Here is an 18,208-nt window from a genome sequence, read left to right on the forward strand (position 1 = left end):
AATATGAAAGGATAAATTGTGGAGAAACTCATTTAAACCAGCAGACGGAGGGGTAGTTGAAAATGTTTCCTTACCCTTCATAACAGATAATGAGGTGTTTGTCTATATTGATGAGATATTGACGTATATTAGTGACGTTGTAAATATAGCTAAAGTTAAAATTTAGTTACTAAATAATACTCGACATGTGTTGAAACTTGCGATGTCATAATGCCAGGGGCCTCCTGGTAAGTGTCATTAAAAATATTCTTACTGGTACTAAGTTTTAACTATATCGTGCGATGAGTATGATAATTAAAAAACAATGTTATTTTTTGATGTATTATAATTATAATATTATTGAGCTAAGATAAGCTATATTTATGTACAAAATTCACAGCGCACAGGCTTTATTAGTTATCACGATTACATGAAAATACCTTAGCTTAAGCGCCACAGTTTGTAGCATAGTCGACAATATTACTCGGAAATCTTAATTCTAAGCTAATAAATTAAATAGTACATAATCGTGAACAAATATTATTGTTTAAGTCTAACCTTTTATATTTGACAGCTTTATAATCATCACAAATTCTATCACAAGATGGTATTTGCGTAAATCTACAAAATCAAATAATATTAACGCATTAACATACAAATATAGAAACATTTTAAGATTCTTAAAAGTATACTTTACCTAGTAGCAACGGGAACTCCGGGATCTGTTTAAATAAAAGCACATAAATATCAACACAAAATAAATCATACTAAACAACAAGAAATATACGTAATAAACAAATACCTCTAATTTCAATTATAGAAGAAATCATTTTTTTTAAACGACTCCGAAATCTGTGAATATAGAAAACAAAAATGTTAATATGTGCATTAAAAATATCAATAAACACACAGAACTACAGTCATTGAAACTACTCACTCTTTTATATTTAATAGCTTTTGCATATTCCCGACGTATACTTTGTTATCATAAGCAGGATATTCTCTGTAAAATATAATTATTTACGAGAAGCACACCAATGATGAATTTAGAAACATATTACAATATTCTTATACATGTTTAATATATTTTACGTATAAGCCTTATTATCCAGATCCCAGGCTATCCCAATGTCAAATCTCATTATTATCGGCTCAGTATTTTAGTGATAAGGTGACAAAATAAAGTAATAAAATGCATTTTGCATAGACAGAGATAAAAAAAATGAGAATCATAATTTTTTTTATTCAAGTTGGCACATTTGAAACATCAATACTTTAGTTACAATGTTGAATTAAATGTAAAGCTCCAGCGGTTCGGAAAGTAGATTCTTCCGAGAAGAACCGGCAAGGAACTCAGCAGTTACTAAATAGATCGTTAAGGTTTCTAGTTAAATCATCGAGCAATCAGACTCAAACTCACATTTCAAACGGACATATCTGAAGTTTCTGCCCGTCTATATCTGGTAAGACAGTTTCTATGATCTCAGAATAGATTACATGAGAGATCTTTCCGATATCAAAATTTCCATCCGGTCCTATTCTTGTTTGTGTTGATACTGTAAAAATATTCATTTATAGCAAGATATCACAATTGATGTATAAGGAGTCATCAATCAAAATCAAATATAACTATAAATAAATAAGAAAGTCGCGAACTTGTACTCAACTCGCGAAACGGTTAAGCGTGCTTGACGTCAGCCACGACTTGAAGCCTCGCGGTTAAAGGGGTCCCCCCCCCGCTGCCGAAGATTAATATCACACACATGTGTAATATCTGTGGCTTAATGCTCAAGGGCCAGTATCAATAGCCCTTACTTATGGTAATCAGAATTGAAAAAATAAACACATTTTCGTCATTTTATATAACATAATCCACGTCAAATACCGATTGCAATAAGCGTATGCAGTTTTGGTCCAAATAAATTATCATTTTTTAAATAGCAATATGTCGTATGTTGGCTTAAAAATAAGATACGAATATCGATCCAACTTCGACCGAACTGCAACTGGACTGTTGTATTAGTGGAATAGGCTGAACTCTAAGGTCATTTTATCGTAATATTCAATTACGATAAAATGACCATTTGGAAGTAGAATTGGTACCCAGGTCAGCATTATTCATCATTCCATATTCGTAACGGTCACATATATTTACACCAAATTATCAATTAATTCATCATAAGTCCTTACCAGTGCAATTGTAAGAGTTGCAAATGGGAATGTCGTCTTCCTCCTGTTTAATAATAATAATAAAATTAAATTAATAATGTAATCAATGAATCATTATAGTAAAAAATATTTTTTTAGTATAAAATGTTCATTCAATATAAATTTCAAACGCACAACTTGTTTGATTTCTAAATCACTTGTTATCAGAAACCTAGATGTTCCAAATGGAGAGGAGACCTTAGGCCAGCATTAGGACGTGTACAGACAGTTACTTTTTACTAGATGTTTTACCTCTGAATATATTGTTAAGTCTACTTGGTGGTAGGGCTTTGTCTGGGTAGATCCGATCATCAACACTTAGTATTGTTATGTTGCAGTTGAAAAAATTAGTAAACCACAAGCACAAGGGAAATAATATCTTATTTCTTAAGGTTGGCAGATCATCGACAATGTAAAAAATACTTCTTACGGCGTCAATTTCTAAGAGTTCACTCACCATCAGAGATCACTTACCATTAGACCTATTTGCCCGTCCGTCTATATATATTACAAAAAAAAAATATATGATGATAGAACAAAAAACAATTAAACCAATTAAATATATTGTAATTTTAATTATGTACGTGTTTTTAAACACCTTTATTGGCTCTTGGATCAAAGGTTCTTCTTTAGGCTTTTCAACTACAACTTGGGGCACGGGTTCTTCTTTAGGCTTTTCTTCTTCAACTATATCGGAAATCTCATCATCTTCCGGAATTTTGCTTTTAATTTTATTTTCAATTGGTAAATATCTAATAAAGATGGTATTATTCTTTACTAATATTATAAATAGGTAAAATTTGTTTATTTGTATCTAAGGAGTAATCTCTGGAACTAATGATCTAATTTTAATTTTATTTTCACTGTTATAAACCTTATATTATAGACCTGTCTGAGTGTAAAGCACTCATGTCTATAGTCTATGTCATATCAGTTTCTTTCGAAGCGGTTTCGGGTCGCTAGTATATATATCGCAGTCGTCTGGTTGAATCTACTATTTGATTGTATGACTAGCGCGTTCATTGAATGATGACATTTAATTGTATGACTAAAGGACAACTCGTCAAGTTATTTAATGTAAGGTATAACGACTTGACTGAACGTCATTTAGCATAGTCGTTGAATGCGATATAGCTAATTTTGTAATGTTTGGTTAGGTTGGGTTAGGTTTTGCTAGCTGTGATCCACAGTTTCACCAGTATTTAATTGTATTGTTGTCAATAAGGAATTTCAAAACCCTTACCCTTTGCAAAAATATTATAGTAGTGTCTTTATGACTAGTCTGATAGCTATAATTTACAATGAAACAACTTAACAGTACTAACCTAATATTCCTACTATCGCCAGGCCTTAACAGATGGTTACATCGTAACAAACATATCCCTGGAACCGTTCCCTTAGCTGTAAATTTAAATCAAACTGGATGACCGAATAGCATAACAGTATATAAATATAACTATTGTGCAGCTTGATCGATTTTGTTGTTTTTCTGCCTTATAGTATACCGTCAATTGATTGCCTCATTCTTTGAATTAAAATGAAATATTTTGAATCCATATATACAACATATATTTATTAAAATTAAAAATATATATAAATTAATAAAAAAGAGAAAACAAAATTAAACAAAAATCACATTATTAACAATGACAACATTGGGTGTAGAATAATTGAATTTATATAAATTAAATAAATAATTGTTAATAAGGTTCAAACATTCGAGTTAATATATTACCATCAATTCTAGAATTCGTATCTAAAACTTCTCTACGATAAAAATGGTGAGTACTTTCCCTGTATTAAGTAAACCGGCTTAAGATATCATCAATTGGTACGCTTTGAAACTAATTAAAAAAAGAAACTGCATTTCTGGTACTGCCAGGAGTACCCTCTATACTCGAGTCTTAGAGAACTGATTTAATCCAACTACTGATAATGGTTCCAGAAGCAGGTATTGCTACGCCTCTAAAATTTACAACAAGATACGAGAGTGATACTCACCGAGGCTCTGATAATAGCAAAACCTTTCGCACGCAACGGGACTAACGCCCTGAGTAGCAATTTAAAACATCGCCAAATTCGTAATTTTAAAAATACTCAATTCAATAACTCATCTAACAAAATAATAGAACAAATTTAAAAAAATAACGTAAATTACTTGGTCCTTCAAAAATATTTTTATTGCTATTTTTTATTTAATTTAACAGAGTGAGCGACTGTACTGGCAACTTTTTTGTGCCTTTTATTCGTGTGTGTACTGTGTACTGACAGTATTGAAAGCGCTTAATTTAAATTGACGCTTCTCAGTTTCTGTTATGCTTGTTGCGTGTAATTGCGTATGCGTGTATAAGCACAACTAATGTAGTCGAGCCAATCGATATAAAGCATCGTGATGCTATTACGTTATTTATTCCGCATATATTTTCTATTGATTTTATTTACAGTTGTATAGAAAATAACATACAAATCATAATAAATTGCTAAAATAACTATAATATTTTGAAAACAATTTTCTGTACATTTATTACTAGTAAAAAATAAAAATAAATACATAAATACTTCAAATCAAAACCTATTAACGAGAGGCAGTTTACGTAGAAAATACTATGTTTATGTGTGACTGTAGCACGCAGTCTTCCTTTAGTGAACGCTTCGCACAGTATGTCAATTTGGGCGGTAATAAACAAAATATAATTACTTACTTACTAGAAGGCATTTCATGTAAGAACATACTCACAAGCCATTTTGTTATATCGATTTTCTTCTTTAGTTGACCTTGCTTTCAGTTTATTAAGGTACTCTTTTGAGTCTGAATGTGGTTTACTTTTTGGATAACCACAGAACATTTGACAAAAGTACATATTGTTCCATTCACAACGCAATTCTGAAATAATATGTGTAAAAATGAAAAGATGGCCGTATAATGGGAACCAGTAAAAACACAATTATAATGCAGGAATTGAGATCAGTTAAAAAATAAATTGCTGAATATTTAATATTTACTGAGATTATTTATCGCTTTTTTTATTGAATTTAAAATTAAACGATGTATATATACTTATATTCGAAATGGTTTATGTTTATGATAGATTTATTTCTAAGTGCCGTATCTTGTGATTATGAATAAAGCAGGTTTTTATAAGGTCTTATTGGCACGGATTATAATCTGACTGAAACTTTAAAAAAAACCGTAGGAATTTAAAGTTTACTGTCTTAAATATTTTTGAAATTTTACCGCCTGAAACTAAAACTGTTTTATATTATTATAATTGTTGAATTCATACTCACTCCATGGAATTTTACCCGGCTTGAGAACTGAGTCTGCTCTACAAAAACATTCTTCATAAGGACAAAAACAGTGCTTTAGAGGTGGCCCGTTCCAAGTCAAAAATAATGAATCTGTAGGCTTAGGTACCTTATAAAGGGAAAATTACTGCTAATTCTAATTCATATTATTTTGTACTAGCTAACTACTTCGAATAGCCAACGTTGAACCTCAAAAAATATACTACACAAAAAACGTGTTTCAAATCGTACTAGCAGATCCCTAATATGACGCGAATCAAACAAACAAACAAACTCTTTAATTTTATAAAATTGTACTGATAAAACTGAACTATACAATAAGTCTTTTCTCCTGCTAAGTAGGTAGAATATATATCGCTGAGGGTGATTATGTTGAAAAGTATTTAAAATTTAAACCTTAATAGTGAAATCTTAAGATGAGATTGTAACCCGTAACACAAGGTAAGTATCAAATACTAAATAGATAAAAATAAGTATACTTAATTACTGATTTGAACCGTAGCATCTTTGCTTCGGGTACGTATCGAGAACATGCTTTCAATCTGAAATATCTGAATACATATGCTGGGTTCGGTTCATCCCTAACAATCTTGCCAATGTGTTTTTCGTATTCCTTCATGAACCATTCTTGATCCTCGGATGTTTTCTTTTTTATCTGTGACTGCTGCAAATTTTTTGGTATAGTTTTAAGATCTTCCATTTGTAACTTTATTTCTTCTCTTAGTTTCTTTCGTCTCATCAAACATCCTTTAAATGGCATTAGAATTTTGTTTAATAGCTTTAAACATGTATTGGTTTTGGCCTTTTTACTTTCAGGAACAATAACCTCTTCACTCTTATCTATTGCTTGTTCCCTTTGATCTTCTTGTACTATTTTATCTTCTAGTAGCTTTTGATCTTCTAGTAGCTTTTGATCTTCTTGTACCTTTTGATCTTCTTGTAGCTTTTGATCTTCTTGTAACTTTTGATCTTCTTGTCCTTTTTGATCTTCCTGTACCATTTGATCTTCTTTTACTTTTTGATCATCTTGTAGCTTTTGATCATCTTTTACCTTTTGATCATCTTTTACCTTTTGTTTTTCTTGTACCTTTTGTTCTTCTTGTACCTTTTGTTCTTCTTTTACCTTTTGATCATCTTTTACCTTTTGTTTTTCTTGTACCTTTTGTTCTTCTTGTACCTTTTGTTCTTCTTTTACCTTTTGATCATCTTGTAGCTTTTGATCATCTTTTACCTTTTGATCATCTTTTACCTTTTGTTTTTCTTGTACCTTTTGTTCTTCTTGTACCTTTTGTTCTTCTTTTACCTTTTGATCATCTTTTACCTTTTGTTTTTCTTGTACCTTTTGTTCTTCTTGTACCTTTTGTTCTTCTTTTACCTTTTGATCATCTTGTATCTTTTGATCTTCTTGTAACTTTCGATCTTCTTGTATCTTTTGATCTTCTTGTACCTTTCGATCTTCTTGTACCTTTTGATCTTCTTGTATCTTCTGATCTACAAGTACCTTTTGATCTTCTTGTACCTTTCGATCTTCTTGTACCTTTTGATCTTCTTGTATCTTTTGATCTTCCTGTACCTTTTGAACTTCTTGTGTATTTATATCTTCCTGTACCATTTGATCTTCCTGTACCGTTTGATCTTCCTGTATCTTTTGATCTTCTTGTATCTTTTGATCTTCCTGTACCTTTTGAACTTCTTGTGTATTTATATCTTCCTGTACCATTTGATCTTCCTGTACCGTTTGATCTTCCTGTATCTTTTGATCTTCTTGTACCTTTTGATCATCTTGAATCTTTTGATCTTCCTGTATCTTTCGACCTTCTTGTACTTTTTGATCTTCTTGTATCTTTTGATCTTTATGTACTTTTTGAACTTCTTGTGCCTTTATATCTTCCTGTACCGTTTGATCTTCCTGTATCTTTTGATCTTCTTGTACTTTTAGATCTTCTTGTACCTTTTGAATTTCTTGTATCGTTTGATCTTCCTGCGCCTTTCGATCTTCTTGTACTTTTCGATCATCTTGTAGCTTTTTATCTTCTTGTATCTTTGGATCATCCTCTACCGTTTGATCTTCCTGTATTTTTTGATCTTCTTGTGCCTTTTCATCTTCTTGTACCTTTTGATCATCTTGTATCTTTTGATCTTCTTGTACCTTTCGATCATCTTGTAGCTTTTTATCTTCTTGTGCCTTTTTATCTTCTTTTACATTTTGATCATCTTGTAGCCTTTGATCTTCTTGTACATTTTTACTGTCTTTTAAAGTATTGCCTTCTTGTTCATTTTTATCTTCACTTGTATTTACTTCTATTTTATTAACATAAATATTATTTTCAATATTCTTATCTTTTTGATTCATTCTGAGACGTACATATAAAGTTGACCTATGTGGTGGGTTACATAGTTAATATAATCTGATTTAATTATTCTTTTTTCGCGTTTTTAAGGTCCGAAATTGTCACTCGACTATTTTAATTTGACATTTTTTGTCAATGTCAAAGATCTTTAACCGAATAGTACAGTTAACATATAAAGTTAACTTACGGAAAATTTTGAAAGAAGATTTAAGTCAAACTTAAGTATGACAAATAAAACATACAAACAAACAACAACAAACTACTACTAAAATATTTATAAATATCGTAAAATAACTTTTAACACTTTCAGCGCCTTAATTAATTTATTTTTATAAATAATATGTTTTTTTTTAGCTCAGCGTAACGCTAGTGATATTGAAACTGATTTAGACAAAAAATAACTGTCTGAATTATTTGTAATCGTGGAGGTTGTGAATATCTTCGGTGTTCGATGTTGTTAATAAAGTGGGTGTACTTACAGTTACTTCACAATAATTTTATAACCATATTATTTCCATTCACATAAAACGGTGGCAATCATTGTATATACACGAGCAGGAATGGTAAACTAATAACTACTACTTTTCAACTTTGCAAAGTGAATACATCCTTCCTGGGGCACAGTATGGTAGAAACGCTATAATTAGATTCACAATTATTTTTAATTTGACCTATTAAAAAGTTTAAAGCTCACGTAAAAATAATTGATAAATTATACAATACAAAATTACATTAAAGATAATAAACAGTGGACTTAGTATTCATTTATTTCTAGTCAGGATTTGTAAAAATGTTACTGTACTTTACTGACATACTCTGTAATTAAAGTAGTGGAAAAGAGTAGACACTTCCTTCTCGGTAAAATCTACTTCCCGAGCCGGTGGTACTAGTATTTAATTCAACACTGTAACATGACAACTCAAAGGTGCTTTCATGTGCCTACTTGAATAAAGAATATTTTGATTTGATTATATTTATAATAAATCTACCTATAATTTAAACTCCAATTTCTGTTGTGCTGTGCTTCTACTTAACCAATTGCTGTATTTTTATGCGGTTTTCAGTAATAAAAAGAGGCTGACCTTTTTTCAAAGAAATCAAGATATTAACTATAGATTCTCAATAATAATAAACTCTGTAAGGTTACGTATGTGCAGAAAATATTAAAGTTTTTGTGATATAATTTGATACTCAACAAAGTATTCATTATTTTCTTGCTTAGCGCATTCCTTTATTAATAAGACACCCGTGCGTAGCCAGGGCGGGTTGCTAGCTTATTTATTATTTCTAATCTATTGATACGGTCCCTATCGTGTTCGTAGCAAGTATGTAATTAGTAAACACTTTATGTCGAAGTTATTGAAAGTGCTGAAGTAAATAACATAAATGACCTGAGATCTCCTGCACTTTTCCGGCGCAAATAAATCGTTGTGAGGCAGTTTCTTATATTTCATATTTTTGATGGGATTATTTTATACAGAATGTTACAAAATGTATGCAAACAAAATAAAAAATAAAAATACTGTTTTTATTATAGTACAGAAAATAGCTACGATTATGTAAAAAAAAACTACCAAAATTTTCTCTTTCTTAGTTGAATGTGGAGCTTAAAAATATATGTTAAACAATTTTATTAAATGGAATTTCCAGAGACGACTTTAGTTTTTACTTATAGTTTCCAAGAAAATTTAGGTTATATAATTAATTTGTGTTTGCATCGGAACTGTTTGCTATATTCATCAGATCACTGGTGTATTGCAATGAAAACATTTCTTCCTCGCTGATTTCAAAGTTGCGTCTATCTGAACTGTCTAATTCCTTAATTGAATTGCCACAAGTATCAATGTTTGCTGGCTTTTCTCCTTTTTCTCCTTTGGAACGTCTTATGTTAAAAGCTGATGTAAAATTGACACATTTAAAAAATGTTGAAAAGGCACTTGAAGTAGTTTGAAAAGATTTTTTGACGTGTAGTTTGATATTTTCATAGCTAAACACATTTCTTATTCTTCTCCACGAAGTGACGCTCTGCGAATTCTCATTAAAATATCTTTTCACAGAAGGCTTTTGCGTGAATTTAAATTTCAATTGAGTTTCGTTATCTAAAAGCATACGAACGTCAATTTTACTGGAGACTGTAGCAGGGTTTTTGTGTGCGTTATCTTGATTTACAGAAGACGGTTTTCTGAGAGACTCATTTGATTGTTTTTTTTTCTCTAGTGTAATTTCAGTATTATCCAGTAAATTACTCGTAGGTTTCTTAGTAAACATTTCAGCTTCTTTGTTTTCTGAGATAACAGCATCTTCTTCGATTACTTTTTCCAGATTTATCTTTGAAATCTGTGCCATTTGTTTTTCAGGGATCTTATAATTTGAATTAAGTTTATCTTGGTTTATGGATGTGCATGTTTTAAAACATTCATTGGTTTCTTTTTCTTTCTCATCTCTAGATTTCAACATTTCAACAACTTCATTTTTATTGTCTGTAACTTGTGACAGTCTAGGCAATTCGTTTGTATTCTTATTTTCTTGAATAAACTTGCAAGATTCTATTCTTCCAATCTCATTTTTATCAAATTATTTTGTTAGAGCAATATTATCTTCTGGAATATCTCTTTGTGGTAATAATATGGAGGAATCATCAAACTTTTGAGCTGTTATATCTTCTATTAGTTTCTCATCTTTAACTTCATTGTCTTTTTTCTCGGATGTGCTTAAAGATAAATGAGGAAAAGAATCACTTCCTTTAGTTTGAAATTCATTTTCGTCTCTAATTTCTTCAAAAGTATGTGAATATTTTTTATAATATTTGCAACATAGGCATGATTCCGCATGACTTTCTGAATAAAGATCTTTTGGTGAACTTTCTATTATTGATTGATAGTAATCATCAAGTGGTGGATCTTGCGTAGCTCTGCAAAGAACACATAACTCGAGTAAGGTTTACAGACCTTTTAATTAATATACAAAACAAAAAAATAATAAACTTACTGAGTATTTACTGGAATACCCGTATCTTGAAAATAAAATAATAAATATAGTATTATTGAGTTTTATACTTTTTGTACTTAATTAAAGAATAACTACGGTTATATTACTTTATTACACATTTTAAATAGAATCTACTAGATACGGCCCAAAACCGCTTGGTATTAATCTTTTCTACTATGACTGTAATACAGAACTGGTGAATCTTCTTTGATTGTTTGTGATAAGTGAAGCCTTAGCCCAGCTGTGGGAAATTTACAAGTGATTTTTTTGCTATTACTTTATTTTGATTGTGACCACAGATGTATATACTACTATAGAACAAATTTAATGCGGTTAACTTTTATACCAGATTACAATGATATATAATTAACAAACAGAAATTGTAAATTGCTGGAAAAAAAAAATTACTCAATAATTTCAATTTTGTAAACTCTTTGCCGATAAATTGTAATAACTTAAATCCCACAGCCATTTACTCTACACATAACTAGTTTTACATTTTATTAGGACAACGAGTAATTTCGTCTTAACGTGTTTCTACGAAGCCGGACGTGGTCTTTATAAGACAGTGTTGTCTATATAAACTCTCGGTTTCTATATCAATATATCTGTGATTACAACAGTTAGCCATTCGAGTTTTTGAAGAAGGAACAAATAAAATCACTTCTAAAAAGATATAAGTAAGTTTCAAGTGTACAAACCTTTAATCTCAATAATAGATGAATATAATTTGTTTGTAAATTTTGATATTCGATTTGTAATCCTGCAAAGTTGAGACGGAAACGATTATAACTATGAATGGATATATTATTATAATATGTTTCTACTCAAGAGCCAGAAGGCATGCATGTATACGGTTATAGGCGTAACTTCAGTCAGTCAAAAAAAGTCAGTTTCTTATTGTTATAAAACTTTTATTTTGACAAGATTACAGATATGTTTCTAAATGTGTCTTGTCAAGCAACAGATACAGCACAAAAGAAACTAAAAATACCGTGCAACTAGTATCCAAAAACATTGCGTCATGTGGTAGGTACTTGTTATATTTATGTGCTACTACTTGTTTTGTATAGATATATACAATATGTAATATATTATATGTAACTCTATCGGCTTACGCGGCGCAATCTATTATGATTCGGCGTTTTTTCGTTGTCTATGAAAATCCGTTCAGATTTTTTCAGTTTATCGCGTTCAGAGGTATTGACAGACAGAATTGTTGTTTTATAATGTTTAGTGAAGTATGTGCAGTATTCAAATCTAAATACTAATTCATTATTGTTATTATGGATGTGCATAAAAAAACGTCTATCCTTGGAGATCAAGCTTGCTTAATAATAAAAGTGCTTTGGCCGTGAAAGAACAACAAACACAGACGGATTGACAAACAGACAAAGTTACTTTCGCTTTTCTAATATTAGTATAGATTTTAATTTATTTAACCTTAGGTTATGTCCACATTGAGTAGAATCACATATCTAAACAAAAAAACACCTATATTTAAGAATATCTATGATAACTCTTATTACCCTTTGAAACTAAATAAGTTCTCCAATTTACTGGTGATAGTTGGTAAATCTTCTCCAATGTCAGGTCTGAAAAAAGTATTACAAAAAATATTTTATAGGTATATTAACTTTTATTATCTGTGTAATTCTTTAAGTTGCTAAGCCGTTACCTCCAAGTCAGTAGTCTTATAGTATATAGGTTAACTTGTCATGAATAATAAATATTCACGATTGTATAGCTGTCCAGAATGGAAAAGGGTGAAATCACGTGACAAAAATTATTATACACCTGTGCAACATATTTTTTATAAAAATCTTTAAATATACTCTTAAATGGATACCTGTTAGTCCTGTAAACTGACGGGTAGTTCACCAATGTCCCTAAACATTGGCGCTGTAATCAATATCAACCATTCTTCAGTACCCCAATGCATGCCCAAGATATTACGAGATATTAGATATTACGAGTATGTTCCTTGCCTTTAGTTACGCTGTTTCACCCCTTACTCCGATCAAACCAGAACACAGCAATACTAAGGTATTGTTGTTAAGCGATAGTAATACTACCCATTCAACACATATTCTACCCCTACCCCGTCTGAGTACTAACGGAGTACCTAAGCAGACGAGATGGTCCATGCCTTTACCAAGTAATAGCAGAGACAATGCATGTATTATCGTAATCATATTCCGGTGATTGTGGTGGTAAATTACTAGTTTTACTTTAAATATTAAATACGTACTCTTCGAAACAGAAGACATTTACTTTTTTGCCATCTATGTCACATATATTATACGCTTTGATACTTCCGAAAAGAATATGTGAAATATTTTTTATTATAAATTCACCGTTTGGATCAGTCGTCGCTTGCGTTGCAACTATAATGTAAAAATGAATAATGATTTATACAGGTACACGAACATACATACACGGATGCACGCACACATACTAGTATTTTTTACATTAGCAGCCTGTAAATTTGCCACTGCAGGGCTCCTCTCTCCCTTTGAGGAGAAGGTTTGGCGCATATTCCACCACGCTGCTCCAATGCGGGTTGCTGGGATACACATGTGGCAGAATTTCGTTGAAATTAGACAAATGCAGGTTTCTTCACAATGTTTTCCTTCACCGCCGAGCACGAGATGATTTATGAACACAAATTAAGCACATGAAAATTTAGTGGTGCTTGCCTGGGTTTGAATCCGAAATCATCGGTTGAGATGCCCGCGTTCTAACCACTGGGCCACCTCGGCTCCATACATACTCGTATGTATGTATGTATGTAAGAAATAAATGTTGTGCCGAGTATGCACAGATTATGTACAATTCCTATTTCTATGTAATGTATTCTAACATGTTTCCGTTTCGCCTTATCTTTAATTACCAGAAAAAAAATTACCAGTCCTATAATATCCGTCAATGATTGTATTCGCCAGTCCAAGATTATCATCACTCTGTAATAAATCGATTTTATCTGCCTGTTCAAGATCCTCAGTGCTATAAGATTCATCAATGATTGCATCTTCCTCGTCAAGATCGTCTGTATCCTGTACCTCTTCCGGAGATTCGTTCTAAAGTAATAAGAAAAGGTATTTTAATATAATTATATAATTAATTTAAGAAAGATCTTTAATTTATTTCAAGCACATATTCAATTTTAATATGTATGCAAACAAATTATTTTTTTCATATTTGTATGGTAAAAAACATTATATAATTTTCATAATTATAATAAAAAAATACAACCAGTCAATTCCATAAATTAATAAACATACAATACGCAAACAAGTCAACAGCTGCTGCACTGAAATCATGAATTCCAATTATCCTAACAAATAGAATCGAAAACGTATAATTAGTAGGTCGTAAGATTGAAGTTATCAAGTTAGTAGAATTGACCCCCTCATTTAGGAACAACAGTGCGGGAATTTTTGTGTATTCTTCGTCTAGAAATGAACAAACTATAGCCTATTCCAATGGAAGTAGGAAAAAAGATAAACGCGCCCTAGATTTACAAATTTCATGCGATTTGCTAATAACTCAGCTATGTTGTGCATTACTAAGAGTTTATGATTAATATATCACTATATATAATACTATACTATTACAAATACTACCTACTTATTTCTACTTTAGTTTTACTTTCAAATTCCGATAACAGTTTCGTCGACGTTCAAAACGCTACTTTTTCGTAATTCCATAGTGAATATCATAGATTAATCAAGCTCTCGACCAATGATATCGCGTCAGTTTGTTGTCAAATGTTGTTTACGTAAGAATATACGTAAATAGTGAAATGTCATTATTAATAGGAATTCGGAGTTCTTCAAGTCCGATGGTCGCTGCCTGATAATCAATGCAGTTTCAGTCAGAAGAGTATATTAAAAAAATACATATAAGGCGAGTGTATGAAACGAACCAACTTCAGACCAGCCAACGTACATAAGTCTTAGTGGCGGCCAACTTAGTATTAGCATGATTGTATTTACTTCAAACTGAATGAAAGCTTAGACGTTGATTATTATTAAAAGAACTTCATTTTTTTCACGCTTTTCAAATTGATTTGCATACCTCTTCAGTCACAACCTGTTCTTCTTTTTCCGGCTCAAAAACACCCTTGGATAAATATCTTAATTCTTTTTTCAAATTCACGTATCTATAATAAGATAATAATATAATATAAAAAGTATATATACTTAACGAGATTTTTTTTCCCAATTTAGACGACTTAATTTCCTTGTATTGTAACATTTTCTTATCTAAAAATATTTATTTATGTAGTAAGTATAAGTATCAGTGTGTAAATATTTGTATTTAAGTTTATGACAGCACCGCACACCCAGATATGCTCTTAAAAATGTCTCTCAAATTGAGTTGTCTGAAAGAGACGGCTAGTTAGCCATAAGCATGCCCGTTGTACAACACATCAAATATTTTTATACGAGTATATTTTTGATTTTAAATTTAGTATTATTTCTTTTTTAGTCCTAAGATTTCTGTATTTTATGTTTGTGGTGAACAATAACAAAATTAACAAATGTACTATAATATAAAATTAACTAACAAATTTCGTGACTCTGCTTCTGGTATGTAGTGGTGTAAGCATCTGTTAAAGCAGAGTTCAGGTCCACGGGCTTCCACTATAATTAAAACAAATTATTTTGAAAGTCTAATCAAGTAACAGAGACTACTAAGCTATGGATAGGTTAACACAGGAGATAATAGTGTGTTAGTGTCTGTGTAGACAGTGACCAGTGAGTGTCTCTATTCGATTCGACAGAATCAGGGACGTATCGTAATTTTTACGAATAAATAAAGTTTTTAAAAATAGTTTACATCTGAAAAAGACCAGGTGAAAGACCCAGTGGTTTCTTGGACGTTCTCTTGCTCGAAGGTGTAGTAATACAGTCGCACCTTCTGATATATTATTGCCTTCTGACAACTTTTCACTAGCCTGACCAAGAATAAAAAATCTGGACCACGAGATCTGAAGCTTCATAATTTAGGCTATAGAATGGCTAGGAATGGAATGGAAGAAATGGAGTTACTTGATTAAGAGTATTTTTCAACTATTGACATATCTGCCCTGTTACGAATATTCATAATCTATTGGCAGATTAACAAATGTTCATGTCAATGTCATGTCATGTCATGTCATGTCATGTCATGTCAATAAACACATATATAAGATACTAACGGGCATCCATTTCCTTAAGTTTTTTGTAGACGAGTTTTTCAATATAAACCGACTGGAAAAATCGCTGTGCGAAATTCCTTTCTGGCTCTTCAGGTTGCCATTTCTTAAATAAAGTCAATGCACGTAGGTAGTACATCGGCTGCCATGTATAACGTATTTCTTGTAAATAAAATCAAAAATTAAGTTAGAAATTCATTTATATTGTGACCAAAATTTATGATTTATTAGTATATTCTGCTATAAAAAGAGCGGGACCTTTTCTTCTAAAAAAATATTAGAAAACTCTGGCAAAGCCCAAAGGCAAGATCTTAGCAAGTTTTATGTATTAGATTATGACTTTTCAAAATTGTAACTTTCATTCTACTTATTATGATAATATAATAATAATACTATCACTAACAACTATATATCTTTAAAATAACCCATTTGCAGATTGCAGAAGAGCAAAACTCTCACTAATAATTAGGTTCGCGAATCATTGCCGCAATTTCTTGGACGGCCGACACTACCACTACCGGCGGACCCGACCAAAAAGTCGGATACCATTCTGACCGCACGCGGATTATAGAAATATAAATTCAGCTTTTCAATGATATTGCTTTTAGTTATTGGATCATAACAATAAGTAAAAAGAACTTAAATTATTATTCAAGTCTTTACTTGGTGGTAGGGCTATTTGCAAGCCCGTCTGGATAGATACCACCCACTCATCAGATATTCTACCGCCAAACAGCCGTACTCAGTATTGTTGTGTTCCGGTAACTACAGGCACAAGGGACATAGCATTTTAGTTCCTAAGGTTGGTGGCGCAATGGTGATGAAGGAATGGTAAATTTTCATTTGCTCCTCCGCCCACCGATATCATAAAAAAGAAACAATTGTAACAATACAGTAATGGGAATATTTGAGATTACCAAAAGGGATAAATGTAGCAGGTGATACAATGTGCCCTCGACATTCACAATCTCTTCCAGGAGCACAAGTACATTTTTTCATTAGTGGTCCTCGCCATACCACATCGGGTATGTTATCAGGCCGAGCCCTCTAAAATGGTAAAACCAATGTAACAGTTTGAGTGACCGTACACTAAACGCAACACCTTAGTAATTATTATGACTTAAGACGTCTACTGTCCCAAAATTGTTCCCAAGTGTTTTAAATTCCTTAACTACAGAAACACGTGTACCTAATAGTAAATATTATATTTTAAAATGTGACATGAATCATTAGCATAGCGGCAACCATCAGTTATTAAAAAAATCTACAGTTGCCACTTCTAAAACAGTGTGTCACAATCATTACAAACACGCTTTTTTGTTATTGTACGTACTTATTTTTTGAACCCTTCTCATGTGTAGAAAACGTATTGTTTAGATAAAGTTAGCGACCAGATCGAAAGCTCTTATTATTATATACAGACCAAAATATTTTACCTCTTTATATTCTCTGTATGAACGAGACCTAGGTTTTTGTCGGCGTCTGAAATATTCTTGAAAATCGGTTAAACTGGTTTCTTTTCTAGTTAAACTCTTTTTTATTTCTCTCTCATATTTTGCTTTAAACCATTCCGCTTCCTTTAGATACTTTGTTGAAATTGGCTTTGCTTTTGATTTTTCCTCCGTTTTCTTCATGAATGCTTTTTTGATATCTTTAATGGTATCTACATTATTTTTACTAACTACTCAAAGAACCTATAAGTATTTTGTTGGGAAACTCCAGTGTTTATTTTTAATATAAAGTTAAGTATTTCATGTATAAACTTGTACAGGGGATTTTTTGGAATTTTTGCTGACAGTTGTCATTGAATTGTATATATTGAATGCGTAGAAAGCTTTTCTGCGTAAACGCTTAAATATTTAAAAACTAAAACAAGGCAACATAAAAATCGCGATCTCGCAATTTTATAAGCAAGCAAAGAGGCGAACTAGAGCTAGAAATAAATATATTTGTTGATGTTGTAAGCACCTTCATTTTATACCCAACACTAACGATACCTCATTTGTCGAATTATGATAAATATTAGTACTGACCTACTCCGATTAAGCCCCTCGGCCCCAATCAATCTCAATACTCAAACACAAAATATGCAAAAATACGAAGAAGGGACTCAAATTGCGTCCAAAGACCACTAATAGAGAGAGATAATAATAATTAAAATTTCCTAAAGAAT

General features: G+C 31.4%; 2 protein-coding genes across 2 annotated transcripts; both read right to left on the reverse strand.

Annotated features, from left to right (window-relative positions):
- Nucleotides 1-2,155: 2,155 nt before the first annotated feature.
- On the reverse strand, nucleotides 2,156-7,846 carry LOC125076870 (golgin subfamily A member 6-like protein 22). Its single transcript, XM_047688594.1, has 5 exons — nucleotides 6,053-7,846; nucleotides 5,476-5,602; nucleotides 4,925-5,071; nucleotides 2,786-2,895; nucleotides 2,156-2,212 (listed from the first exon to the last, which is right to left on the reverse strand). The coding sequence occupies exons 1-5, from the start codon at nucleotides 7,844-7,846 to the stop codon at nucleotides 2,156-2,158; spliced, it is 2,235 nt and encodes a 744-aa protein (XP_047544550.1).
- A 2,556-nt stretch (nucleotides 7,847-10,402) lies between these two features.
- On the reverse strand, nucleotides 10,403-17,801 carry LOC125077254. Its single transcript, XM_047689142.1, has 11 exons — nucleotides 17,472-17,801; nucleotides 16,953-17,082; nucleotides 16,039-16,197; nucleotides 15,406-15,481; nucleotides 14,913-14,997; nucleotides 13,741-13,912; nucleotides 13,084-13,219; nucleotides 12,362-12,427; nucleotides 11,534-11,595; nucleotides 10,833-10,857; nucleotides 10,403-10,755 (listed from the first exon to the last, which is right to left on the reverse strand). The coding sequence occupies exons 1-11, from the start codon at nucleotides 17,667-17,669 to the stop codon at nucleotides 10,419-10,421; spliced, it is 1,446 nt and encodes a 481-aa protein (XP_047545098.1). The 5' UTR covers nucleotides 17,670-17,801; the 3' UTR covers nucleotides 10,403-10,418.
- Nucleotides 17,802-18,208: the final 407 nt, after the last annotated feature.

Source organism: Vanessa atalanta, chromosome 3, assembly GCF_905147765.1.
Source record: "Vanessa atalanta chromosome 3, ilVanAtal1.2, whole genome shotgun sequence".
In the NCBI taxonomy this organism is placed as follows: domain Eukaryota; kingdom Metazoa; phylum Arthropoda; class Insecta; order Lepidoptera; family Nymphalidae; genus Vanessa; species Vanessa atalanta.